Source organism: Serinus canaria, chromosome 7 (genome assembly GCF_022539315.1).
Source record: "Serinus canaria isolate serCan28SL12 chromosome 7, serCan2020, whole genome shotgun sequence".
NCBI classification, from domain to species: domain Eukaryota; kingdom Metazoa; phylum Chordata; class Aves; order Passeriformes; family Fringillidae; genus Serinus; species Serinus canaria.
In genome coordinates this window covers 18,611,105-18,638,830 of record NC_066321.1, presented here as the reverse complement: position 1 = coordinate 18,638,830, position 27,726 = coordinate 18,611,105, and the positions used below count along the sequence as shown (strand labels likewise).

At 37.1% G+C, this 27,726-nt stretch overlaps 1 protein-coding gene across 9 annotated transcripts in view; it reads left to right on the top strand.

Moving 5' to 3' along the window:
- STK39 (serine/threonine kinase 39) overlaps window positions 1–27,726 on the top strand; it is a 72,937-nt gene that overhangs the window by 22,029 nt on the left and 23,182 nt on the right. For 7 of the 9 annotated variants that reach the window (XM_030241632.2, XM_050976799.1, XM_018911499.3 and 4 more), the window contains 10 exons: window positions 588–729; window positions 1,108–1,163; window positions 1,963–2,072; window positions 2,168–2,269; window positions 2,457–2,590; window positions 5,802–5,850; window positions 5,957–6,022; window positions 18,561–18,683; window positions 18,812–18,844; window positions 20,796–20,863. In XM_030241632.2, the coding sequence (XP_030097492.1) occupies window positions 588–729; window positions 1,108–1,163; window positions 1,963–2,072; window positions 2,168–2,269; window positions 2,457–2,590; window positions 5,802–5,850; window positions 5,957–6,022; window positions 18,561–18,683; window positions 18,812–18,844; window positions 20,796–20,863 (883 nt within the window). Of the gene's footprint in view, window positions 1–587; window positions 730–1,107; window positions 1,164–1,962; window positions 2,073–2,167; window positions 2,270–2,456; window positions 2,591–5,801; window positions 5,851–5,956; window positions 6,023–18,560; window positions 18,684–18,811; window positions 18,845–20,795; window positions 20,864–21,115; window positions 21,167–27,726 lie in introns of those variants that run through there. The other 2 variants (XM_050976800.1, XM_018911500.3) reach the window with 2 other exon arrangements.

Below are 27,726 nucleotides of genomic sequence, written 5' to 3'. Positions count from 1 at the left end.
GTTCAAGCAAAAGCAAGCATAGACCATGAGAGAAACAAGTGATTCATGACAGGAATTTACTGTGAGCTGTTGAACAGTGCTTGGATAAAAACAAAATGTTTCCATTAAAAGCCTTGAAGTGTATAATAACTGAGGTTCAATGTCAAACTATGTGTCACTGGGAATGTTGTCATTTGTTTGCATTTGTCTCCTTCCAATCTTGCAGCTGTGAGTTTACATTGTGAATACATGAACCACGATCTAAACTGGATAATAAACTGGATAATAAACCAAGACCTTTGCAGTACATGTTTAAATATGGGGTACTCCTGAATTCTTAATTAGTGGTTGCTTTGCAAGTGTTAGCAGATCTTTCTAATGGATCATTAAGTGTTATGGTATTTTTGACAAAAAGCAGTGCTCTGTATCTCGTTTGAATAGGTTAGTGGTGTGCTTTATTCTCAGAGCTAGTTACATGGAGCATTTACACATACCTGCCAAGATTTAAATTGCAGTAGCATAGAAAGAAAGCTGTATTTCTTCATTCTAAGGAATCTGATATGATATGCTTTGTATATGCTTTTTTCTCTCCTGGATCTGTAATACAGGTTCAATGCTTGATATAATAAAGTATATTGTCAACAGAGGAGAGCACAAAAATGGTGTGCTTGAAGAACCCATAATAGCAACAATTCTTAAAGAAGTTTTGGAGGGTTTAGACTATCTACACAGGAATGGGCAAATTCACAGGTAGGAGAATGTATATAGTGAAAAGCATTTTCAAAACTGACTGTAGCTTGTTGAAAGCTTTCAGTTTGTGAGACTATATTTATAAAAGGTGGTAAACCAGACTTTGAACCTAAATGTCTACCTTCTTAAAATCTATCCCTGAATTTTGCTCCTTTATGCTTGAGCTGAATTCTGGTCTTCTTATATGAGAACATTTGTTAGCGTTTGAGTTTTGCACTCTGTTTTAATGTTATTCAGTTGCATTTTACACATCAGCTTCCTTTTTCTGTTTAAATTTGAAAATGCTATCTTGTGAAACTATTCAGTGTGCAATATTTATTTGTTTGCATAAAATGTGCAGTATGCACTTTCATGCTAACTCCTGTTTGTACATTCTAGAGATTTGAAGGCTGGCAACATTCTGCTGGGTGAGGATGGCTCTGTACAAATAGCAGGTAATGGTGATGGTAGAGTAATGAATCAATGAAAGCAAAAGGTAATTGCAGCTGGATCAGGGGCAACTGGTATCAAGGGGGAAAAGTTGCACTCTATTTCAGTATAACTGGATTGTAAATAGTACAGTTGAAAATACTCTTCATATAGCTCCATTCAAAATTGACAGTATCTTTACATACATTGGGAACCTGCTCTTTCTTCCACTTACATGCCTACCTCTCCCATACACCTATCATTGATGTAGTAACAGAATAACAGAACACTGAGTCTTTTGGTGTTTTTTCTTCTTCTATTTCAGAATTTGGAAAAAGCTATTAATTTCCTGGTCTACTATTAAGTACATATTAATGATGGCTTTTCTGATTGCCTTTGGTTTGTCAAATTCCCATAAGAATTGAAATTACATGTAGTATTCTCTCTTGTTCAAATCACATTCATATTTAGTTGCTATGCAGAAGAAGCTCCTTGTCTTTTTTCAATAGCAGATGCAAACCTTGGCACAAAATGAATATTTGAAAACCCTAGGAGACAGATGTATTGGAGTCCTTTGCAGCTTTATCCAGGAAAACACATACTGGGAGGTTAAACTTGAGGATGTTTTAGTGTGGATTTCCCTGATAAAATTATACCTTCTATTCTATAGAATTTCATGAACAGCTTGTTGTGGAGCAAAGGTCAGCTTTGCAATGGAGAGTTTCTATAAGCATTCCTTCAGGAACTGACTTCATTTCTAAAATGTGCAAGTTTTGCTTTGCTCTTGGCAGTTCAACAGATTTCAACTTTTCTCCTCTTTCCCAGATTTTGGTGTTAGTGCATTTTTAGCAACTGGAGGTGATGTTACTCGTAACAAAGTAAGGAAAACATTTGTTGGTACTCCCTGTTGGATGGCCCCTGAAGTAATGGAGCAGGTATTTCTAATGCTAATCAAAATTTTAAAACATTTCATCTTTTTTTGGAACTTGAGAAATTACCACCTTGGTTTAACATTCTGGTTCTGTTTCAGGTGCGAGGTTATGACTTCAAGGCCGATATGTGGAGTTTTGGGATAACAGCCATTGAGTTAGCAACAGGAGCAGCACCTTATCACAAATACCCTCCTATGAAAGTAACAATCACTTTGTAATTGTTAATGCTGTTAGCTGCGTTATTAATGCTGCTAGATAGTACTACTTCATTTTCAATAGCAACTCAGGGTATCTAAATAGATGTATTCTGTGCTGTAGTTTTTTCTTTTAATTTCTACATTTCAAATTGGTTTTGCTTATGACACCTCATTTTTGGGTTTATTTTAGGTGTTAATGCTAACGCTTCAAAATGACCCTCCCACTCTAGAGACAGGTGTAGAGGACAAGGAGATGATGAAAAAGTATGGCAAATCCTTTAGAAAACTTATCTCTTTATGCCTTCAAAAAGATCCTTCCAAAAGGTAGGTCACTATTGCCATATAAAATAGAATTATTTTTGAAAATATAGAAATACTTTAAGTTATAGTGATATAGTCTTTAAGTGTATGGTTTGAATTTTGTAAATAGCAGCCTTCAGTCACCTCCTTCTGGGGAGAAGAAATTGCTTTTTTACTGTTCCTTAAGTTTACTTCATCTGACTGTTAACCTAATGTATTTATACTTAAACACAGCATTGAATTAAATGTGGATCAAATAAAAGTCCTTGCTCTACATCTTAATTTCTCATCTGAAGTAAGATATAAATCTTGATACTGTGTACAAGTCTAACAAGACTGTTCAGATTGAGCAGCAGAACAGTTGGTAACCAAATATATCATTCTCTTGGCCTTTAAAAGAAATTTAAAATGAATAATTTTATGCTGATTTTTCTCATCTTGTGGCATGAACTTGGTGTTGTTTTTAACTGGAATATTTCCAGAGAAAATTACTTACCAAGATGTATTTTTTTTTTTTAATGGTAAAGTTAGGGGCTCAAGTTTATTGAATTTTCCTCATGTTTATGTAGGGAACTGCACATCATGGTGTCTTTGCTGTTTGTTCTTTCTTGCTGTGTTTTTTAAATAGCCATGGTCATGAAAGTTTTAAACATTTATTTCAAAACTATTGTTGAGATCCCAAGTTCCCTGAATGATTGGTTTATTTTTTCATTTTTATGTGGACTCATTTTTGCAGGCTTTTTTCTCCTGAAGATTTGTTGGAAGCACATTCTTATTAGCATTATTTCCTAAGGTGTTATGTATTTCACTGTTTTCTAGAGTTTCAGAGCTACTATTTTGGGGGAAAGATTGTTTTGAGAGAGCAGTCCTGATTGTGTATGTCATTTATGGTGTGTACTTCCTGATGGAATGTTAGCCTAAGTGCAGGATATGGTTGTAGGGAGTCACATTGAAAAGGTGACAGCAGGAATACTAGAGAACAAGTATAATTAACAACAAAGATTGTAGCCATGTCTTTATTCCTGAAATACTTGAATTTATTTTTTTTTCACTCAATGATCATTTGTGTACTGCTTTCAGATTCTCCAACCCCTTACCCTTGTTGGTCTTAGTAGCAAGTCCTGATGCTTTAAGCTTGGTGCTGCAGTTTGGCTGCTTACAGATAGGAATAATAACAATAATGGATAATCAAGCTCTTGATAATCAAGCTTCTTTTGGTTTCCTGTATGTAGCAATTTTCAGGGCAAGATTAAAGTGGTATAAAGTAATGAGAAGTAAATAAAATGAGTTTTCCTCATCTCCTTGAATACATAATGTTGAGTTACCTGAGGTGTAGTAAAGGCATGGGTGTTTAAGGTACTTATTTCAATTTATACATTTATTAAACACATGCAATACCTTCATATTCAGGATTGCCTTGAATGGAACAATTAGACCAGCAAACAGATGTTCAGATAGAAACATACTGGATTCATATTTCTTAGAGTCCAGGAGGTAATTTTGCATGGAGATGCCTCCATCAGCCTTTATGTCAGTTGTGGGAGAAGTCCTTGCTCTTCGTGGCAAATTCTAGGACTGGCATTGCACTGCTGCTGTTTCAGACTATGATGTTTTTCTTTTGGGGATCTCTGTGGGATGTTTCTCTCTCCCCAATGCCAAGGATGCTGCTCACAGTCCACAACTGCAATTCATTGCCGCAGCTTGTGTGGAAAAACAGGGCCAGAAAACGTGTCCAGACCAGTTCAGAAGCTTCAGGCATAATTAATGGTAGAGGAATGGAAAACACTAGTTTGGATAAAACTTTACTAAAATGTAGCTTTTAGGTGTGCATAGCCTTGTTAGGAGATGTGATGGTACTGTACTTTGAGAACTTTAAAACTTTGGCACAGAAGCTGGTTTTTCTTTTAAATAGTTTTCCCTTCTTTTTGTTCATCCAAGATACATGTATGAATTACTAGCAAGTCTGGTGGTCTCCACAGGACCACTGATTGGAACTCCTTTATTGTAGAGCTTGGTGCTTTGAAGGTGAAGAAAACTACATGCTCTATAGAACCTACTGTCTGTCTAAATTGAATTTTTTGTTAATGTCAAATTTCATTATTCCTTGCACGTATGAACTGATATATACATGCAGACTATTTATTACTACTTTTGCTCACTTACTTTACAGATCTGTCCTCAAAGAAATAAACTACGCCAGATTTTTGAGTTTATTTTGAGATTGAGATTTTCCAAATGGAAACTTTCTCACTGTTTTACCTAGTTTGTTCTATATTCAACCTCTTGCTGGAATTCAAATAGTAAACTATAGCAGATGCTTCTTCTGTTTATTTAGAAATTATGAGTCTTGAAGATTTTGACTTCCCTAAATTTAGCTGTGTCAAAATTAGTTCTGGATGGTGGTATGGGCTCCTAATGGAAATTATGGAGGATTTTATTTAATCCCAAGAGATGCTTCACTTTTTCTTCAGAGTCTGCTTCAATATCAGAGTCTGGCTTTGGCTAGATAAGTGGCTTTTTGGATCCCTGAAGACAGGGAGACAAAACCTGCTGTTGGAATCACTTTGATAGCTATGAGATTGTGGTTATCTTTTGGAAATGCTGAAACAAACTTAACAGAACTGCGAGTGAAGATGAAGTGTGTCAGTTTTTACCTTACAGCTGTTGTTTTGGTTTGTATTTGTCTGTTTGATTGGATGATCACCTGGATGACTCTTTGGTTTATGCACCATGTTAATAGTGTCAGTAGAATTTCTTAAGAATATCTGCTGACATCAATGAGGTAAAAGAATGCCAATAGGAGGTACTGATGCTGCTGTATGGAAAATGTAATTATGATTTTATTGCTGTGGAGCAAAGTTTTAGTTGTATTCATAGAGTCATTTGGGGAAGAAAGCAATACCTGCTTTTTTTGTGGTTTTTTTTTTGTTTGTCTTACATGTTTTTTTAAAAGGTTAAATGCATTTGTGTTGAACAAAAAAGGGGGGAAAATGGCAGTTTAAGAGACTGATTTTTTTTCTCTCTTTTTTGATATTTTTGCCATAGAGAGGCTTAATTTTTTTCATGTGTGGTAAGTGAGTTTGTGTGAATTAATTCAGTAGCTATGATCATTCATTCCCCATTCATACAGTACTAATTCAAAAGTATTAGAGACGTACCATTTAACTAACGTCTTGTACTGTATTCACTGGGAGGGGTCTTTGTTTTCTGTTCTAATTTATTATTGATCTTTCAGGCCCACAGCAGCAGAACTTTTAAAATGCAAATTTTTCCAGAAAGCCAAGGTAAAACGTTTAACCCTATGAGTAAATTTTGCTCTGCCTTTAAATCTATGTGAAATGTCTTCTTGCCTTGTATTGATTTTTAACTTAACAAATGTTGATTTTGCAGAATAGAGAATACCTCATTGAAAAGCTTCTCACTAGAACACCTAATATAGCACAAAGAGCAAAAAAGGTGAGTGCATTCACATATTTTTCTTGACTAGTGTGGGAGATAAAGCAGAGATTCCTCAGTTGCCTTACATTTTTAGTTGACTAACTGAGCCATACTTTTAATTTAGTCCTTCAGAGATAGTGAGTGTTGAATGAATGTTTTCTGCAGCTTTGTTTTCTCTAGGAAGCCCTGAGGCATTTTGACTTCCTTTCTGACCTTGTCAAAATGATACATTATGTTTGTCCCACTTGATATTATTTTTTTCTCACTTCCTCTTAGAAAGCTACAGGTGCAGTAGTTGTGAGGAAGAAAGGTGACCTGCAAACATATAGGTTCATAAACTGCACAGTTCATGTCTTCATTGATCACCTAGGGGAAGGGTGAAGATACTTTAAATGGTATTTATTGAAAAGGGCCTTGTTCTTTGGATTATTTCAAATGTTATTCCCAAAAAGTCAGGTCGAAACTCTGCAAGAGTGCTGCTGAGTTTTTCAGACCAGTGGAGCCTTATTCCACAGGTGGCAGAGTTAAACCCACAGCTATGGCATATGCTTATATTTCTGTGGTGCTTTTGGCACTTGTATAAATGAGCTTACCAAGTCATATGCAGCAGAATAAAAAAAATTAGTGACTCCTAACAGGTAAGTATTGTAAAATTTTAAATATGAAGCAAACTGCTGTTCATAAGAGCTAAAAAACCAGGAATGAATGTAGACTCCTGTTTGTTGTGTGTGAAAAATTATTGAACTCCCTTTTTCCTTTCTTTTGTGACTTAACTCACCATGTCTCTTCAGTATGAGGTTCCTGCTCAGAGGCTGCTGAGCCTCTGCAGGTGACAGACACAGTAGTGTGCTGAGTCCAGCCTTCTAAAAGCAGGCTTTGCTTGGAGCATATTTGGAGGAGGTTATTTTAGAAAAGGAGCTGTTTCAGTCTTTGTTGGCATGTCAGTTGCAGCTACCCTGACTGCACTTGTACCATTTTCTGTTGTCTTTGGGGGTATTGGTTTAGTGTAGTTCTACAACACTGAAATGTTCTCACAGCTCTCACATTTGAGAGAGACTGTCAGCAAGATCTGAGTACTTCAAGTTCCTTCGAATCTTCTTCATATAGAAGTAATTTTGGGAATTCGTTGGTGGTGGGCTCTGAGAGGCTGGAGTAGGAAGGGCTGCTGAGAGGCTTTGTGGTAGGGGTGTCGTGCTGAGCAGGTTCGCCCCTTGCAAGGGGGGGAGGAGGAGTGTTCGGGGTTTGGCCGTGCGGTGGCAGCAATGCCCACACAAACCATGATCCAGCCGGAGAAAACCCGCCCTCGGCTTCTGGGTTTGCAGCTCGGGAGCGCAGGAGGGATCCAGACAGGTGCTGGTAGCAGGCAGGCTCCTGACAGAGCCGTGCCTCCTCCCAGCTGCATCCCGGGTCAGCTTAAGAGACTGCCTGCTAGCGCGTGCATGCACGCACGTAATACTTTCTATTTCTTTAGTGAACATAGCACTTGGAATTGCGAAGGGAATCCAGGATAGCCTGCCCTACACCACCAGATATAATTTTCTAAATTGCTTCTTTGACAATTATTTCTAATTTGAAAGAGGTGTGAATCTTATGAAATCAAAGCTATACAGTGGTGGAGACAAATTAATATGTCTTTAATTACATCATAAATGGGAAAAATATTTGGGTTTTGGCTACTGAAAATGCTAAATTATTTATATTTTAAAAGGACACAATATTAAAATTCATTGGGGATTTAAAGTTTAATTCACTTGTTAGAACTGTGCATGTAGCTGCTGTTTTAAGGCACCATAAAATATAAATGTACTTTAATATTAAAACTCTGGGGTTTTGATTAAAAAGCTTGTGTAAGCTGAGTTTGGTTGCTTAAACATTAACATGTAAAATGTCTAAGAGGTTGTGCTTGGAAGAAGTAACCCCTGTAATTGAAAAACCAATATTTTTAGGGCAATAGATAGGAAGGAGCTGGTGTCATCACTGCTTAAATTATCTTCTGTGGCACTTGCTGTAAAATGCCTATGACTAATGATCTGTAGCACCACTGCTAGTACAGATGTCAGATCTGCCCTGCGGTAATCTAATTTTTCTTCCATTTACCACATGTATAATTGCTTTGCCTTGTTGCCCAGAACTCCAGCCTCAGTTTAAACTTTAAATTCTTCTCTCTTGACGTAGTGTTCCCATGTTTTGCTTCTGCCTTTATAGCTTATACTTGGCATCTGTTTTTTTCTAAATATGAGTTCGGGTCTGTTTGTGAAATCCTGAAAGTAAATACATAGGTCTTGTATGTGTGAGGAAAACATTTGGTGCTGTAAAGATGTGTCCTGCTTTAAACCCCAATTTGATAATTGAGCAACAGCTTCACTGTGTGTTTAAAATACTGCAAAAAATTAGAATTGTAAGCTATGTGTTTATGCATGTTTCCCCTGTTCCATTGTTCCACTTGCCTTTAATTCTGCTGAATTTTAAATGGTGTCCTTCTTCCTTGCCCTAGCCTAGTAATTAAGGATAATGCTGAACCCCTTACCCAGCAGGAGCATGTCCTGCCTCTTCCTGTGCAGGACCTGGTGAGATACATAGGGGGTACTGATACACAGGAATGAGTGTAATATCATGCAACTTCTTACTGGCAATTCTGGGTTTCACTAGTGGGCCTGCTCACCTGTGAGAGCATTGCTACCAGCAAGAAGAGCTGGAAAAATGGCTGTGAGGAATGGTCCAGGCTCAGTATAGTTGGGTAAGCAGGGACATGCTCTGAATTCATGCTTTTGTCATTGGCATTAATGTAGAGCCCTGACACCTTATGCCTCTGCCTGGTTAGATGGTGTGATGGTAGAGCAGCCTGCCCTGTCCTGCTGGGATGAGGGCTGTGTGCACTGCTGCCATATAAACAACCCACCAAGCATTTGCATATTCTATTTGTTAAAATGTCCTGAAGTAGTTCTAATTTTGAACTGAACACTACGTTGTTTCATTTGGCTTAGGGCTGCTGTATTGGAAGAGAGCAATTTGATATTTGAAACAGCTTTTAGAGTTCCACGGTCAGTTTTCAAACCTTGTCACACTAAAAAATTAATTATAACTCTAAGTACTCTGTATGCCTAAAGGCCCTGGGTCAATTTTATGGTTTTATAATCCTATTTTTAAAATTTTTTTAAAATCTCCTGCATGACTACCACTTCTCTAAAGTGAACAGGGAAAAACATGTATCTGCATTTCATTTTATTGCTGTCTGAAGTGCTGCTAGTAAAAAAAAAAATCTGAGCAATAATTTGGCTTGAATTCCATTTTTGGAATGGTAGTATTGTGTTGTGTTTGTAATAGAAAATTTTTTTCTGCTTATAATAGAAACTTGTAACAGAAAACTTGTAATAGTTGCTTGTAATAGAAGCTTTTTTTAGAGCTGAGAGTTTTGTTTTAGTGGGAAAAACCTGTGACAGCATGAAGAGATTATTAGTGTGAGTGATACCAGTTTTTATTATACTTCACTAAAAATGCTCTTATGGATGTGTTGTAATTCTAGCTCCTCAGTACAGCTATTTTAAGGTAATGTTCATATTTCATTACATAATATATCATAAATCCCCTGCATTTAATAAGAAAAATATCATTATATCCCAGATTTCTTAGACAGCTATAACAGGATGATTGCACATCAGCAAGACATACATGTGCAGCCCGTGCTTCAGTAATGGATTTAATCTGATAGATACATCTCACCAGTGATGTATGTTAGTACAGCTGGACTCCAGCTGAATTGCAAAGCAGAAAGCAACATGAACCTGAGCTTATATTGTTAATATAATTGTATATTAACTTTTCTTTACAGTTTAAGAAAAGCTTATTTAAATAATATTGACATATAAAGGGAAGGGATGGGGGTTATACTGGAACACTTTTTCTGGAAAGTAGTAGCTGAACTATAAATGTGTGTTTGGCAATGTGAGGGAGGACCCTCCATTGCAGAGGATTAGTTGTTCACATTATCCAGAACACTGCTACAAATTAAAAAAAAAAAAAATAGTAGAACTGTATTTATATGGTTGAATATTACTTAAAAAAAAAAAAAAAGGAGAAATTGCCACTTATACCATGTCAGGTAATTTTTTGTTTTCAAAAAGTTGTTGGAAGGGAAATTTAGTAAAAGCACTTCTTCCGAGTGTCCAAATGTAAATTTGACAGTAGTTCGAGTAATGAGAAAGCAGTGCCTGCATTAGTGGGTGGTAGAATTGGAAAGTGTTTTAAGAGGCAGACACATGTAGCTGCACCAGCTTTGTTTTAACATTTCATATAAAGGAAGAAGACAGCTTAGTGTTTTTGCCACCATGAAGCTGTGCCATTAAATCCAAGGAACTTCATGCAGTATGTGAGTTTGTCCGTCTTTTCTTTCATAGGGTGCTTTTACCATCTGTGTGGTTGTTTGTGAGGTTGGATTTTGTGCCTTTTCAAATGGATCTAATTGTTACATAAAGAAGTGAGCTTTAAAGGAAACCATGGCTTAATTGAGTTCCTTTGTACTTCAAACAGCCATATGCATATCTAAGGTAACTTGGATTACTTATAATGGCAGAGTTATAATCTTGTACATGATTCATCTTAGCTGTTGAAAAGTAGCCCTGTTCCCTATTAGAACATGTATTCCAGTTCATGGGCCATCATGGTTCCACTTCAGAATTCATTTTTGCAGTGAGTCCCTGTCTCTTGTGTGACTGCATTGATCTGCTCCTTAGCTGTTGTGTTGATTATCTGTTGACTTGTTCAAAAACATCTTGAAAATGGACTGACAGGGGGTTGGTGTGTATTGAGAGCTTTTCTGCTTAGAGCAGTAGCTCTGAGTATTTGGCATTTATCAAAGCTGTTGAAACTTGCAGAACTGGAGGAGGATTCTCTTAAAAGTGCTGTTGAAGGAGTTGTGATTAAAGAATCAAGACAGGACAAAGGAAGTCTGGGTGTGTATGATGTTGGTGGTAGTCTTTGATCAGGGATTAAGCCTTGTAAATAAGCAGAAGATAATCCTATTTTATTGCCCTGTTTTGTAAGGATTTGGTTTTCTGTCGCTGAAAATGTGCAGCAAGGTGCTGGTTTTACCTGTTTACCCTCTGAGAAATTAAACCTCAAACATTTCGCTCACATGACATCCAATACCAGATTGCTTCTCTTGGAGTTGGAATGGCTCCATAAGTGAAAGTGTCTCAATGGAAATAGTTTTTATTTAATAATTTTCTCAGTTTATAGGCCAAATCAATATTGTGTCAATGCAGGCTGTCAATGTAGCATCAGCTGGCTATCTTGGGTCACCTTACTGTCATGGGGTTTCCTTTCTGGAAGAGACAGCCTTTCTGCTTGTCTTTGTTCATAAACGTAACAAAGAGTTTTGGCAGGATGTGGAAGTGTGTAATACTTGTGATTTTGTATATTTTTGGGAAGTTTGTCAGGAAAGTCATGCAGGCGGATTCTCTAAAAGTCAGGTGGCTCAGAGGCAGCATTCCCACCTGTTACCATCTGCTTAAAGACTGATGGAATAGGTATGTGAGAATTTTTGCTTTTATATGGAGAAATTAAATATTTAGCCCTCTCAGTTTAAAAAAATAAAAAAAAAAAAAGAGGGAGAAATTAAAAAGAAAAATACCCCAGGCTCAAGAATCTGAAGAAAGTGTAAGGTAAATGTTTTCCTGGTTAGACCCTGTAAAGCTTTTACAAGTACAGGAGCAAAAAAAATGATGTGTGTCATTTGCTTTGACACTCCTTTCCCCCCTGCTTGTGCTTGATACTGGTGATATTCTTGGAAGTTCCTGGGGTGACTTGCAAGAGAGGTACAGTTGACAAGGACATCCTTGAGATGCTGTTACCCAGGAACAGTATAGGGGACTTAATTTAGCTGAAAAGCTCTTGTCTCAAGGATTTAAAATTATGTCTGGAGCTGAAAACTTCAAGGTTTCAACCAGAACAAGTAGATGAAGGCCAGCAGAGCAGAAAGAAGGTCTGCAACAGTAATAGTTCTGTTTAGCTCTGAAAAACAGCTCCTCGAGAAGGTTATTCAAACAGTGCAGCTGCAGCTAATGGTAAAGTCGGGCAGTATGGGAAGAAGAAGGGAGTGCCAGGGATGCACATGCCGGCAGTGTGGGATTTACTGGCAGCAGAGGGCAGCCACATCCAGTGCCGTGCGGCCGGCAGGACCCAGCCTGCCTGAGCTGAGTCTGCACTTAGAGGCTGCGAGTCTTACTCCAGCTCTGGGATTTCAAATGCTCTAGGCTGGTAGAATACATGCTTCTTGATATCTGACTGAAATAGAAACACTGGGGGTTTTAGAAAATTGGATTTTATAAAAATTGCTGAACTGTGTTAATTATTTTCCTGTTAATGTGTTTATGACTATTTTTGGAGAACTACACTCAAGTTTAAATTTGATCACCCTAATATTTGAGAGAGACCTTGAATAAATTCAAGTCTCTTTAAAATCTGTGTGGGATGCAGAATGTGTGTTATAGTAATTTCTCTTATGTACCCAAGCAATTGAAAACCTGGGAGAAAATAGAAAAAGGTAAAAATTAGAATTTCACGTTGACATGGTACTTTCAAGACTCTGAGTTTGAAAGTCAGAGTAATTTCTTATTTGAATTCTACAGTAATATACTGTTTTCCTAAATATTCCTTACTCTGTCTCTAATGCTGACAGTAAAACCCAGCTTAAAATGAGTTTTTTACTACTGAATAATGAAAGCTCTACATAAGGCTATATTTATCTTCTTTCTTGTCACCTCTGGTTATTTTAAGAAAGTAAACAGCCTGGATGATAAAAAAGCATGGTGGAACTGGAAAATGATGATTATCAAGGTGGCTCTAGTGATCCCTCTAGTGGAAAGTTTTCTAGTAGTGATTCACCATCATGATGTACATTCATCTGAGCAGCCAGGAAAGAAAGCTCTAAAGATCTGGATCTGTCTTGCATCATCTTTTAGAGTACTGAGCTACTTCACCAATTTGCTGTATCTTTGATTTGCTTTCTTTGATTCTTGCCAGGTACCCTTGGCCTTAGCACCTTAATTTGATTGGAAGGGTGGAGGGAAGCAGGCAGGGAAAAGAAAGAGGATAGAAAAGAGCTTCACTCTGCATGTGTGAATTAGCCATCAGGTCATGCCTGTCAGCCATTTGGGATTCCTTGTGTTCCAGGCCGAGTGACACTTCTGTGGAACAATGTATCTCCTCTGCAAAATTAATTGAAAACATCCTCCTGAGCACAGGTACACGTTCATGCCTGAAAGGACTATTGTTAAAATGTGAGTGAAAGAATTATTTGCAGCTAATAACATTCAATAATGAAGTTTACATAGTGGAACTAATAAATGGAGAAATAATGTCTGAAAAGCAAAAATCATACTGAGTTACTAAATTTCACATTTCCCATGTGACAGGAATTTCAGCAAAACTGCAATTTCTCAAAGCAAAATCAGATTCCAACTTTGGACTCAGGCTGAAAGCAGAGATAATAAGTATGTTGCAGTATTTAGGTAAAACCTCATGTTTAAGGAAAGCAGAGTTGGGAGTTCAGGGAACACCTGCACTTGTAAACAAGATGTTTTGGTAACAAAATAGTGTCTTACTTTGAGCCACATTTTGCTGTCTCTAAGCAGCATTATCCCAGCAATAGAAGAATTGGGAAGAGTAGAAAGGGGGGAGGGTGTTGCACAAAGAATCCCCCAGAGAGGGTGAGGACTTGGCACACAGATTCACTGGTACTTTTCTGATCATTTCCTCTAGAGGTGCAGGAATGTGCTCCCTCATCCTGTCTCTCTTCAGCTAATAATGGCTTTGTTTTCCTCTCACTGACAGCTACAGCTGCACTGTATTCCATTTCTAAATTGGGAGCATAGGTAAGATTTCATGGCAGTCTTCTCAGCTGATGGCCATGCCCTTGGGTGTCACACTTGTCATCATGTAACCATGATATGTTTGGCTTATAAAAACAAACCAGTTCCATAAATATTTAAAGCAAATGGTCTATTTTTTATTTTTTTAACAGAGATCTGTTTTTTGTTGACTTCTGCTGTGTTATCCCTTAGAAAGGGTGCTCTTCCAGATCTAGTAGAAAGCTGAAGAAATCCCATTCAATGCAGAATTATCAGTCTCCTGTATTCAGTATTCTTTCATGAGGAAAGATACAATGATCTTGTATTTCTTGACTTTAAGCTGCCAGTGTAATTGATTTCTCTGGGAGGGAGTATTCCAATAGCTTCAACGTATGAGTATGAAACACTGCCAATTTGAACTTTTTTTTTCCAAGTAGGAGAAAAACAAAAGCCTAAGGTTTTTTTCCATGATGATATTTGCACATTAAGACTGGTTTAAGAGGAGGGGACATTAACACCAAATCACTGTCCCATTAATAACCATAGCCTGCATAAATTGTGGTGAGAAAAACCAAAGGTTTGAATTGCATAAAACACATTCAGGCTTGCAGAAGTTTTGTGGCTTCCATCAGAATAAAAATAAGACTTCACATTATAATGAATTCAGAGGAGTTTAAGAATAGCCAGCAGTGAAGGGGTGGTTTTTGTGGTTTTTGTTTGTTTGTTTGTTTGTTTGGGGTTTTTTTTTGCAAAAATGTGCTTACAGTGTAGGTGTCCTTATGCAAAAAGAACAGTGTTCTTTGACTTTAATATATATTGTAGAAAGTGACTTCTTTCCATTAACCTCAGGAGCTAAGCTGTGATTGAAGCTGTAACTGTTTTAAGCAAAACACTTGGGCCAGAATTGAACACACAATGATAGGCTGATTTCCTTTGTTGCATTGAAATAAAAAATAAATGCGTAGAGGTGGAGATGAAAATTTGGTTTAAATCTCTCCAGGACTCCATTGCAAATATTCAGTTGCCAGAGCTTCAATAGGAATACATTAAATATTTCAGGTAGTGGGAAAGTCCATGTTACTAGTTCAGTCATCTTCCTGCAGAAGGAGGAAAAATACAGTAGGTGCATAATATTGCTCTTACTGACAGACTGGATTTGTAATGTAGTCTAAGATCATGTGTTGTACCATGTATGAAATGCAGTAATGCTTTATGTGTATGCACTGGTATCCCACAGTGCATGCTTTTTATTTATTTATTAACTTGTAGACACTGAAATAAAATAATCTGTAAGTGGGCCCAGTTCTTTTCTGTTTTGAGCAGTTGTGAATAAGGATGTAGAAAATTCTTAGTGTTCAGAAAGTGTTCATTCCCTTCGCTGTCACTTTACAAACATAAACTTGCAAAGAGATTGCATCAGCTAAAGAATCAGTAATGAATAATAGATTCTTCTTTCCCCAGTCTCTAACATCTACATATAGTGAGCACATCGTGCCTTGAAGACAACAATTAATGCTTTGCTTCTCTACATTGTGGCCTTCTTTTCTTCAAGCCTTGGGAAATGTGGCAGCTTCTGCATTCTGCTGATGAAGTTCTCTCTCTGTTAGGCTGGGTGGGATTTACAATTGCCCTGTTCATCTGTTAACACACATTCTCCTGGAAAGCTAGTGCATGGTGTAATTGGTAGGAAATGTTAAATTATCTGTGTCCTACTTTAAAAAGATGGGGACAAAGAGTTCTGTCAGCAGCTTAATTTATACTTAAATCTTTGTGACTGTATTGAATTCTGCAATAAGCTTTAACCAGGAACAACATCTACAACAATACTAGTACTACTAATATGATGCTTAATATTCTGTGGTGGTCATGGTTTTTTTTCACTCACTAATTTGTCCAACATTCTCTGCTTTAACTGATGGTCATAATGTCTTTCTTCCACAGCTGTGGTAATGTTGGCAGTCACTTATAAAGCTTTTCCTCCTAGAAACAGCCTTTGGTTGTACATTACAATGTTCTGAACTGCTTTTGTATTGGCTGTACTTTAACTGCCAGTCATTCAAAGTAATTTTTTATTCTCTGTGTCTTCTGACTTATGTGAAATATGTTTTCTAATATGTGTTAATTTGTCTTGTAAAACTGAACTTTCATTGTTTTATTTATTAGCAAAAGTTATGGTTCAGTTTAGTATTTGGAAGGATCATTTAGATTTTTAATCAGTAAAATTCAAATTAGGATTGAGCATGTTTTAATTTGTTTTCCTTTTCCTCTGAAATACTTCCTCAGCAATACACAATTCTAGCATAAGGAATTATCAATGTGTATTTTGACTGAAGCTGATGGGGAAATTACATTTGTATGGCTACTGCATGCAATGTAACCAACTTACTTCTTATTTTTTGTAGATACACAAGAAGTTTGTTTAGGTTCCATGTTCTGTCCTGGATTTGCTTTGTGTCCTTGTATATAAATAGCTTCCTTTGTTTGCTGCTTTATTTCTCTCTGAAAAATGGAAGGAAGACCTGTAGCGGGGTATCAGGAGAAATATATAGAATATTCTCAATTGCTTTAATGCTGTTATTATTGGAGTGAAATGCAAGCATGCTGCCTGTGGTATCAGTCTGCTACTAGTATCTCAAATGATAGCCAGACCAGAAATTTAATCTGTTATATAAATTATGTATATTTCCATTCAATATCTGATACTAGAGTGAGATGTTTACAATGAACAAAGAGACAATTTATTTGCAGATGTAGTGTGCCACTCGTGCTCTTTCCTTCACCTAGGTAGGGTATACATGCCCCCTCCATATGTGACGGATTCTTAATGGCTTTAACTAGAACTGAGTGATCAAAGCCAGGCTTGTTAGTCTAAAAATTGTGCGAATTATTTCACCAGACATTGCAAGTGTTAAGTACACACACCAATTAAAAAAATGTTCTAGACAACAGTTTCACATTTTTGAAAGTTGAATACGTTGGGTACTTTGCTCTAGCTGAAATTGTAATTTCTTTCCTGTGAGCATGTGTGTTGGTGGGAATCAGTCTGATTGAAACAGACTACCAGTAAACTTGTTTTCCTGCTTTCAGAAACCTCTCAAGAAAATGACTTATTTTAACATGGTTTGTACTTGTACATTTTGCTTTGTACTTGAGCCATTTGTTTATTTTTTATTAAAAGGCAGTCTATTTAAAAACTTGATATGCACTCCTCTCTGCAAATGATGCAAGCATCATTAAGCCCCATTAAAATAATTCTGTTTAGAATAAGTCTTCAAAACAACTGAAAATGGAAGCAGCAGAAGAAGATACTGATTAGTGTATGATGCAGTGTTTGAATGTGTCTGTAAACCAATATATCCTGTTGTGCTGGAAAAGCATGGTTTTAGTTATGGATCATGTCCTCTGTTAGGTTTGTGTAGAGCCATTTAGGAGATGCCTGTGCTGTTGAACAAAACCTACCCCAGTCTTCTTGAAGGATAATAAATTACATCCACAAGCAGCAGGCAAATTGCCTGCTAGATTATCTTGTGTCTGTGCTGATCCCTGATGCTGTAGACAGTAAGAGCCCCCTGATTGTGCCCAGGCTGATTGCAGCTGAGGAAAGAATTGCTGTGCTACTGCTTGCTTTGATGTCTGTCTGGTCCTCCTTCCCAAATACAAATGAGCTGCTTCTACCAAGCTTGGAGGTGACTAGGCTAAAATTGGTCCAATAGGAGCTTGGTATGGGAAGCAGGGAAAATTGTGAAGAATTTGTCCATCAAGAGATGCAGTAGGGTATTCCCTCAGTGTCCTGCATAGGTTTCCCCTCTTCTCAGTTACAAATGAGAAAAAAATTTGGAGAAACTGAGTAGGGCACTCTAATTCCGTTGTTCAGGGAAGAAATGTAAGGGAGGAATATCATCAGGACTGAAGGAAATGCACAGGTGTTGTGAGGTCTTCCCCTCTTCTCTGGTTTAACCTTATATATGCAAAAGGGAAGGGAGAGGAGCAGGTGGGTGTTTGGGTAGAGTGGAAAAGAGTCCAGACAGACATCAAGATACCTGTTTGTGTATGGACAGTGTTTTGGAAGAAGACTCCAGTCACTCATACTCTTGTGATGTCTGGCCAGCCAGATCCAAATTGTGCTTGGCCTAAACCCAGTACAGGAATAGCATAAGTGCCCAGCTCTCTATGAAAATCTGCTTTGGAAAAATTGTATTAATGCTTGAATCACAGTTTCCTTGAAGGCTCATGGTCTCAGACTTGAAGTGGTCTAGACTATTTTCATGTCATACATCTTGCTCCGATGGGATTTAGAAGCAGCTGGAATTTGTCCCATGCTGTATCTCTCTGCACATTATGGTTTGCAGCAAACCATAGGAGTTCAGAGCAGGGTTAATACCAGTTTAGTTTTTCTTTTAAGTTTCATTATACTGAAAAACACCGTAATTTTTCTAGTCAGATTTTTATATTTAGTTTTTTTCCCCTGTTTTGTATTTTCCATCACTGCCACCAACCAACAGAATGTAGAACTTAGTTGATCGCTGCTCATATGATGCAAGACATCGAAACACTGGCTTAAGGAGGTCAGATATTATTAGAATATGTTAGTGGCTCCTGCAGCAAATTAATGAGAGCACACAGAATAAAAATTGCAAATAATTGCTGATTAACCAGAACACCAATGAAGACTAAAGATGTCTGTGTAATAGTAAACAATCTTTTGATAGGTCAGACGAGTGCCAGGTTCCAGTGGTCACCTCCATAAAACAGAAGATGGGGACTGGGAATGGAGTGATGATGAAATGGATGAGAAGAGTGAGGAAGGCAAAGCTGCTATTTCTCAGGAAAAGGTATCTTGTGTTTGTGCCAAGACATTTATACTCTAAAAGACATTCTGTCTTTATGTTAATTGTTAGTATTTCTGGATCTTTGTTGCACAAAGCTGTGTAGCTCATACCTCACTGCATTTGTTTTCCAGTCACGAAGACTGAAAGAGGAGGAGAACGCAGAGGTAAAAATGTCTTTAGCAAATTTTTTTTCTTCCAAGCATTTGAGTAAAGGGATTTCTTTTTCATGTCTGCTGTTAAAAATGTGAATTGAGGTGGGAGTATTGTTCTGCAGCCTTGTATGGCAAGTGCTTGTGAGGTTAGAGCTGTCATGCCACTGTGCCTATAACAATGAACTTCAGCACACAGTGGATAAGATGTATAGGAATTTAAAAGTCATGTTATGTTTGTGCCCAGGAGAATTCATGAAGATAGGTAATTTGGTTGTTTTTAATGAATCTTTGCCACTAGATCACACTAATTGCTGTCTGTAAGGGTAATGAAGGCTGCGTTGGAGTAGCTAGAACATCTCCAAATAATTTTTACTTCTTAGTATCTATATCATGACATGTAGCTTATAATGAAAATATTTCCTTCCATACAGAGTAAAATAGTTCAGTACTGCAGCATATTAGATTAACTCAGAAGAATAAAATACTATATAGAATTTCATGGCCCTGTACTAAGTGTGGGAAGCATTGCTGCTGTAATCAATTGTTTAATAGGATTATGGCTTACAGACTAAAAAGACTTTAAAAATGTCTGTTCATTGGGTGGGTGACCCTTGCCACTTCACCTGCAATTTTGGATTTTCTGATTTTCATTGGTGTCAGAGAAAGCTTCTAAAAGCCTAGCAGCTTCCTGCCAGATTTAGTCCTGTTAGCTCCTGTGATATTCCCAGTGTTTCCATTGCAGACCTAATTTACACAGGTCTTCAGCATCTCAGATACTTGATGTAAGTAGGGTACAAAAAAAGGACTTTGACCACATTTACTCTCTAAAATGTTGAGAGTTCTACTACTTGTGACCTGGTTTATTTGGGTAACTCGTAATAAAAAAGTTTCTTATTTATGTAAGAGAAAAATACCTCTGCTTGAATTTTTGTTTCCTGAAATGCTCTAGAAGATGACTTGCAACTAAGACTAGTGCATCTTTTCACTGTTGGTGTGTGCCTTTTGGGTCTTTGGGATCCACATTCCTATATACTGGCATAACATGTCTGTTGAAGATGCAGAAATAATAGTAGCTTGTATGAATGGAAGGAATTTAATTGAAGCAGAAAAAGACCTTGCTCTCATTTCAGTGATTGTGAAAAAGAATTTTCCAAAAATTCAACAATGTTTACTGAAAATACATAGGTAATAAAATACAGATCTTGTGTAACTTTTAAAAAAGGGGATTGATATAGAAAACTGTTAAAAAAAAGTCAAATGAAATTTGTAATGCAAGTCTTTATTTTGGGAGGGCTTCTGAACCCTTTGTAACTTCTGAACAGGCTGTTCTGTGACTGGTGACGATATGCCAGGCTGGGTATGAAATCATAGTAGGGTAGAGGAGCCTGGTGCATTCTGTATGTAGGACACACACACACTTTTGCTTGAGACTTCATACAGATTTGAGTTGAGAGCTGGGAGGATGTCATAGTGTGAGGGAGGAGTGATAAGGTGAAAGATATCAGTGTTCCTGATTTTTCTCTGTGGAAGACATCTTCTGAGCTTGATACCTGCTTTGATGTGCTGCTAGGTCCTTGCATATGGGGAGATGTAAGACTTCCTTAACAACCAAAACTGTTACACAAAAATAATGTGTGTAGCAGTTTGGAATTCTTACTGTGTGCATATTATTCAATAGGCAGTTGTTGCTTTGGTGCAAGGTGGATTATAAGCTCCTGCACTCAGTGCTTTAATGCAGGTCTTATTTATTACTTGTTTCTCTGTAATTGAAAGATGGGAATTTTACTGGTATCACCTATGTTATAGCTGTGTACTGAAAGTGTTTAAAGGGTTTTTGAGAGTTAGAGAATGTGTTAAATATTCTGTACTACCTTTAAACTGTTAGCATGGAAAGTTTTTTGTGATATTTTCTTTCCCCCCTTTTGGCATCCTTTACAAGACTTCTTGCTTTTTTTTCTAATAGTCTCAGCCTGCTGTCAGTGAGGAATACAGTGAAGTTCCATGTGCAGTGAATCTTGTCTTAAGATTAAGGTAAAAGATTCTTCTATTTATTTAGCTGTATTATCTTGATCTCCCTCATTACTTTCATAATATTAACATAAAATCAGTGCTGAAGTGTATAATCTCCCAATATGACCAGTATGAATAGTGTTTCTGTGACTAATTGCTGTCTTTTAATTGCTTGCTGAAATAGTGTAAAATGAAAAGCAGAATATGAATGTGTCTTCAGGCTAAGTGTACCCTTCATTAAGTATTTTCTTTCTTTTTTTCCTTATAATGCAGAATCACAGTGAGAAGTTTTTAATGAGTTTCTTTCACACTTCAGCAGTCAGCCTCTGACAGAAATAAACCATAGCTGTATTACAAGTTGCCTACTCAAAATGTTTTTCACTGGCAAGTTTGATCAGCCACTGTGGAGAAGAGATGGGTATTTTAGAAAACAGATACAAATATCTTGTCTGACTTAAATTTTTACTTGGTTGAAATTAGTCAGATTACCTTTAATTAAAATTAGTCCATAGCTAAGGTTTGAATTGTTTAAATATGCAGTCTAGTTCTTGGATAAAACTATTTCTTCATACGGAACTTTGATAGCTTTTTATGTGTATGATACCTTTTTTAGTGTTTTTTCTTAAAAAGCTTATTACCACTCAGTTTAAAACTTGTTTACATCCAGTTTGTGTTGACAGGATATCTATGTGAGGTTGTAAATTCCTAATTATTGCTATGGAGAAAAGTTAAGTGTTACTGTTTTTTATGCTAACAAAAGCATGAGAAGTCAGAAATAATTTGAAAATTACAACCAGTATGTTGGAAATAGCAGTTTTATGCATAACAAATACCTTTAAAACAGTAGTATCAAAAATTGTTAGTGTCCTGGTTCCACTGTTTGTAATCAGAAAAAAACCAATTGCACAGAATGATGCCAACTTTCAAAATCTATTTTCTTCCTTTTTTTTTTGACTACTTTTCTAGTGGCAGCTGCAAAAAGAATTGCATGGCTGCCAAAGGTTGTGTACAAAAGAGAGGATTAATGAATTTTATTGTGGGGATAGGAAAGACTTAGAGATTATTTGGAATCATTTTAGTTGTCCAATTTACATAACTGCCCAGTTATGCTATCAATATTCTTTTTCATCTCTCTGCTGGCAGGTAGATGAAAGCATTTACAAACAGACCAATTTGTACTGCTGTGTGGATGTACCAGTGAGGTGCTTTGGTTATCTATAAATTATCATGAAACCCAAAGAGTGATTAGCTTCTTACCCAGTTATGTGCAGTGTTGGCATATTCAGAGGGCAAACATTTTAGACCCACAAGTTTAGTGAAACATCAGGAATTAAGCTTTCAGTTTTCTGCAGCTTTTAAGCCACAAGTGAAGGAGGACTGATCCTGGGAGACTTGAATTTCCAAGCTCTTGCACAATGAACTTCTGTTCTTTTTAAGGATTCTCTTTAATTCATGGCTGGAAAAATTCCCCTCTCCCTACCTTCTCTAAAAGCAAGCCTGTAGTAATGAGGTTAATTTCTTATATTTATGAACATATAGGTGGTTATTGGTAGAGAGGGACGAAACAAGAACTTCTAGTTTAGGAATCAGAAAGTTTCCATTAAACAGAAAAAAAAAGTCTTGAAAAGCAGATATGCTCTTGAGCCTGGGAACACTGTTGGCAGCGTTGAAAAAACCAAGAATCTGATGTGAAATTTTGCAGAATTTTGTTAATTTAACTTTCCTGCTTTTGAGGGAAGAATGCTCTGTAGTGCAAGTGCTCTGTCCCATGTGAGCTCTGGCTGTGTCTGGTCCCAGTGGTAGGAGGGGGGAAGAGTTACAAATCTTGTCACAGACTTTGCTTCTGCTGGCAGCCTAAGCATGTGAGTAGGGTCAGAGCTAGCACATGAGCAGAGTGTGTGTGTGTGTGTATGTTTGGGGGGAGTGTAGGGGTGTGGGCTGCACTAATAACACACTTTTCTTTTGTTCAGCACTTTGTGAAGGGCTGATTTGACTGTGAGGGCTACAAGCTGCCTATATCTCTGCTCAGCAGCATAGATTCAGAGACAGTATTTAGAATTTCTGTATATTTGCTGATTTAAAGGCAAGAGTTATTTTGCTTATGGAACATTGACCAAAGGTCAGGCAGCCACTGGCTGACTGTAAATATTGTCTTCAGCAATGTACCTTTTGGTAGCACTTGAGTTGTGCTTCCTGTTCACTGTTGACCCTCTTCACTGTTGAGACTTTGTCATGGAAGGTGATGCAAACATTTAGAGCTTATTGAGCAGAAACAACTTAGTATGAGGCTCAGGAGTATGGACCATAAGGTTTAAAGAGTAGTGCCTGGGGATTTGGGACAGGGTAAAGGGTAAAGAGATGGGCAACCTCTAAAAGGAACAAAAGGTGGGCAGGAAGAAAGTGCTCCTCTGCTTTATTCTTTTTTCCTCTTCTACAGTGAGGCTATGCTATGACAGCCCATCACATTTTAGATGGTAGCCTGCTTTTTTTTCCTAGCAGTGTGTTCCAGAACAAGGTTAATAGTACTCATGAAAATTAGAAATTGCTTTCTTGAAGGAGGAATTCTGGCAGAAGAATCAATACATTTCAGTAATTCTTTACCTGGATGGTCAGGTTCTATTATTTTTTTCCCAGTCACAGCAGGGTTGGACTCATTCAGTAATTCAGTAGGGTGTGCTAAATTAACATCATCCTCTGTTTATTGCAAATGCCTTGTTGTGGATCAGAAACACAACTCCCAGTTTGAAATACTCCTTGAAGAATCCCATGGTACTCTTTATTTAACTCACTTACTCAAGAAAAGGGAAAACCATCCAGACTAACTGATTTATCTGTTCTCACCTTGTATTTAATACCTTTCTGTTTTCATAGTTTCCTCAGTGCGGGCTAACTTGTCAAAAAATTCTTCACTGTCAGGGTTACTTCATTGGCTGGAGACAGCAATTTCCAATTTTTTTTTCTGTCTTTTGCAGTATTGTGTCTTGGAGTACATTGCCCCAGAAGGGAAATTATCAGCAGGCTGTTTTAGGTAATTCCATGCAAAGCTCTTGAAAGGCTCTAGTATTAAATGCTTAACACAGGCCATTAGTGTTTTAAAGCTCTAATGTAGTTAAGAGACCGTGGTTGAATTTTGCAGTGAGCTGAAAATACTGGTTCTCACTGGCTGGATCTGTTACCACAGTGTGTAACTCTGACCCAGCCTGAGCAATTGCCACTTTGAAGTGCTGATGCTTCTGTATCCTCACCCTCAAGAAGAAGTGGTATTTGAGAATAGGGAGGAATGAAATCTGTAATCCAAATTTGTTTCCAGTAAGGCTGTGAACACTGTGTGTCTCAGCAGCAGACCCTGGCAGGAACCCCACCAAGAGAGGCCAAGGCAATAGTCTGTGATTGAGTCCTCCAACAGGACTGTTCACAGAACCAGGAAAGAAAGTGGGGAGGAATTACCACCCTGGATTTGAAATTTCCAATGTAACCACCAAGCTGTTGCTGTTACAGATTTAGGAGGGTCACTATTAGAGGGTTTGACTACTTGGATTAATAACAGAGGTATTTCATATTAAATTAGGAGACTTGTTAAGTTAATAGTTAAGGTTAATAGTTAAGAATTGAAAATTATCTGAAGCAATCTAAAATGGTTAAATTAGCTCTTATGACAGGAAGATCATTTATTTACAGTAATTTGGATTGTCCCAGGACCTAATTTAATACCGTTCCTGCACACTAGATTAATTAAGCCTATGGAAGAATAAAAGGGGCAAATGGAAACATTTTACTGGCAAATAGGGTATTTCTGTTATTGCATATCTTATTTTAAATGAAGTGTAGAGAAAATGCTAAGGCAGAATTGCCTGTAATGTCACTCTATTACATGCATGTAAATGTTTGTGTGTATATATAATAGAAAAACATTTCTTCTGCTAATGTAGCTGGAAACTGTGTCATTTGGTGAGTTTTGAGAACTATACCTCCTGGGGATCTGGACAGACAAGTCCAAGGAGTAGCTGGCAGCAGGCACTGCTACAGCAGAGTTGTTAGGACTTGAGTCAAACATGATTTCCTGTGTGTACCAGGACACAGGCGATGAGGTATCGCTCACTATTCTGAGCACGAGCTCAAGTGCTCATCTTCCTGCTTCTATGCTGGCCTGGTTTTTTGACCTCTTTCTTACAACATGTAAAGTCATAAGAAAAATGTACTTGGCTGGAGGTACCTAGTGGAGCTACTCCTGTGTTGGTTAATAGCTAAGTTTGAAGCTTACATTTATAGGAATAAACCCCTAAGAACTATGAACAAGCAAATCCCAAAATCTGTTCTGGCTAGGGGCAGAATGAATTTGGTAAGTGGCTTAGCACCATAAATCAAAGTTCTCAATTCTCATTCTGTTTAAAATATTTTATAGGTTTGTTTTGGTTTGTTAAACAAAAACTTCCATCATTTCAATCTCTTTTGTAAGAAGTGGGGCTAATGTATATCTTTTCACCCTCACTTTTGCTATTCAAGTGGCTTCCCTTATTCTGTTACTTGTTAATGACAAAATCCACAAACATGCTCCCAGCTGTGGAGTAGATTTGCAACTGTAAACTTCTGTATAGTGTGGGAATTGATCCAGTTACAAACATCATAAATAAAAACATTTGTATGATTCTTGAAATAAATGTACCCTTTATTACAGCATTGAGATGTATTTTGCCGCCACATCTAAGGGGTTTGTCCTGGGAATCTGGGAGGTGTGGGGATGTGGTTACTGAACTGAATTTTGTTTTCATAGCACGGAGATTTCATTTAAAAAATGAAATGTATAACCATGATTAAAACATGGCTGAAATCAGTAAGCAGGAACTTTTGATTAAACTATTGATTTTAATCCTGCTTTTTCTTTTTACATATATTATTTCCTTCAAAGCTTGCTTCTTAAACATGGTAAATTATGTATTTCTTATTCACTACTTAGGGATGGTTTTATGCCTTGCTGTATTTTTATTGAAAATAAATTAAAAATTGAAAAATTTACTTTAATTATGACCTAGATAATCCTGTATGCAATTGCTACACAATCATTAATTCATAGAAAAATGGTATTTTTTAATCAAAAAAATGTAAAATTTATAATTATTGAGTCAAGGAATCAATATTTTTCTGCTTATTAAATTTAGGTTATCAAGAAGATTTGTATGTCTAAATATTTAGATGGAAAGGAATTAGGCTTTTAACCTGCACAGCTGAGATTATAAATTATGCAGGAAATTGCATTTGGGGATGTTGCTTATACTGAAAATTTAAAATCACTATAAGTTTTTTATTCCATTCTGCCTTTTATTTGGTACTATTTGCAAAAGAAGAAAAAAGGAGAAATAAAAAATAACAATGAAACCTAAGTACCATCCCTAACCTTCTTTATGTTAAAGGAAACAATTTAAAGCTTGAATCAATCTCTGTGTTTAAAATAATTTTATTTGTATCAATAATGGCATGTACATTACTTGTCAACTGTCATAGAGTTTGCATTTTGATAGTTCAAAATTCAATTCTAATTATATATTTTTCTAATACTTTTAAAAACATTTCTTTTACCTTGAAAGATCACACTCTTCCATCTTCATCTGCTGTAGAGATGCCTGTGAATGTGGTGGTGTAGTACATTGGGCAGGGCTGAAACCATGTGTTATAATTATTTGTGTGTTCCTACTTAGTGGAGTGATTCTCCATCTTTTCCCTGGCAGGGATGTTCTGGGGCTGTGCTGGGTCCCTGTAAAGCAGCCAGCTTTCAGTTGGTTGGTTTGTGACTTCCGATATTTTTGAGGGGAAGGCAAAACTTTAGGTGAACTTGATTTTATTTATTTTGTTTTGCCCCACAATTGTCATTGCTCTAGTGGGACCAGTGAATGGCCACAAGAGGTGAACTGGGACACAGGTGTGACAAGAATTTAACTTAGGAGTAGACTTTTCTGGTGAAGCTGATTTACTGTAAAGAGTAAGTTTGTCAGGACGAACAGATGAAACCTTTGAAGATGTTAAAATAAATCTTTGGCTTTTTTCCATGCTTCCCACTCTCTTTGATAAGCTAGTCAAGATCCATGACTTTTAGATGGATGATATACAGATTGTAATTTTTGTGGTGGCCAGGTGTCTTTCTAAAACTTTTAGGTTTACCTGAAAGTCTTCTTTTGTTTGACAGTAATATACTGACAGGTAATCAGCACTGTAAAACTCTGAGCCAGTGGGATTAAAAGGATGCAGACTTCCAGGCAGTTTTTGATTCAACATGATTAAAACTGTCTTTGATTTGGATAAAGTCAAAAGTTTCTCTGTGCCTTCCTTTCAAAGCCTGATTTGTGCACTTGGGAATTACAAGATTCTATTAAAAAACTCCATACACCTGTAGAACTTGTTGTAAGTCTTTTGTCTTGATTTCATAAATAAAATCACTTTTCTAGAGCTCTATTCTGAAACACCCCCAGCCTCCTAGCTATGATAGGCCTTTCATGCTTTCTGATTTAAGGAACTGACATTTTGCTTCAAGCATTGTGGCTATTTTTCAATGCCGTACTTGAAGAATTTGTCACTGGAATAACAGGTTATAATCCCTCTTCTTGTGCACCAGGCATGCAGAAGCATACAAAGCAAGGCTTTGTTTGCTTAATCTCTGAGTTGCTCTGGTATTTCTTATCAGTCAGGCAGATGGTGGGTGTATCACTTCAGTCCTGCAGCTAATGCAGGTTTGACTTCCTTAAAGTGTGCACTGATCAATAATATTTGGTATCAAAACATAGAGAGATTCACTCAGAGTGGTTAAGTTAAATTACAGGCAAATCCAGAAAGGTAACTATAACCACAATGTGCTGTAATGTTTAACAAAGTGATCAAATTATGTGCATGTTGTC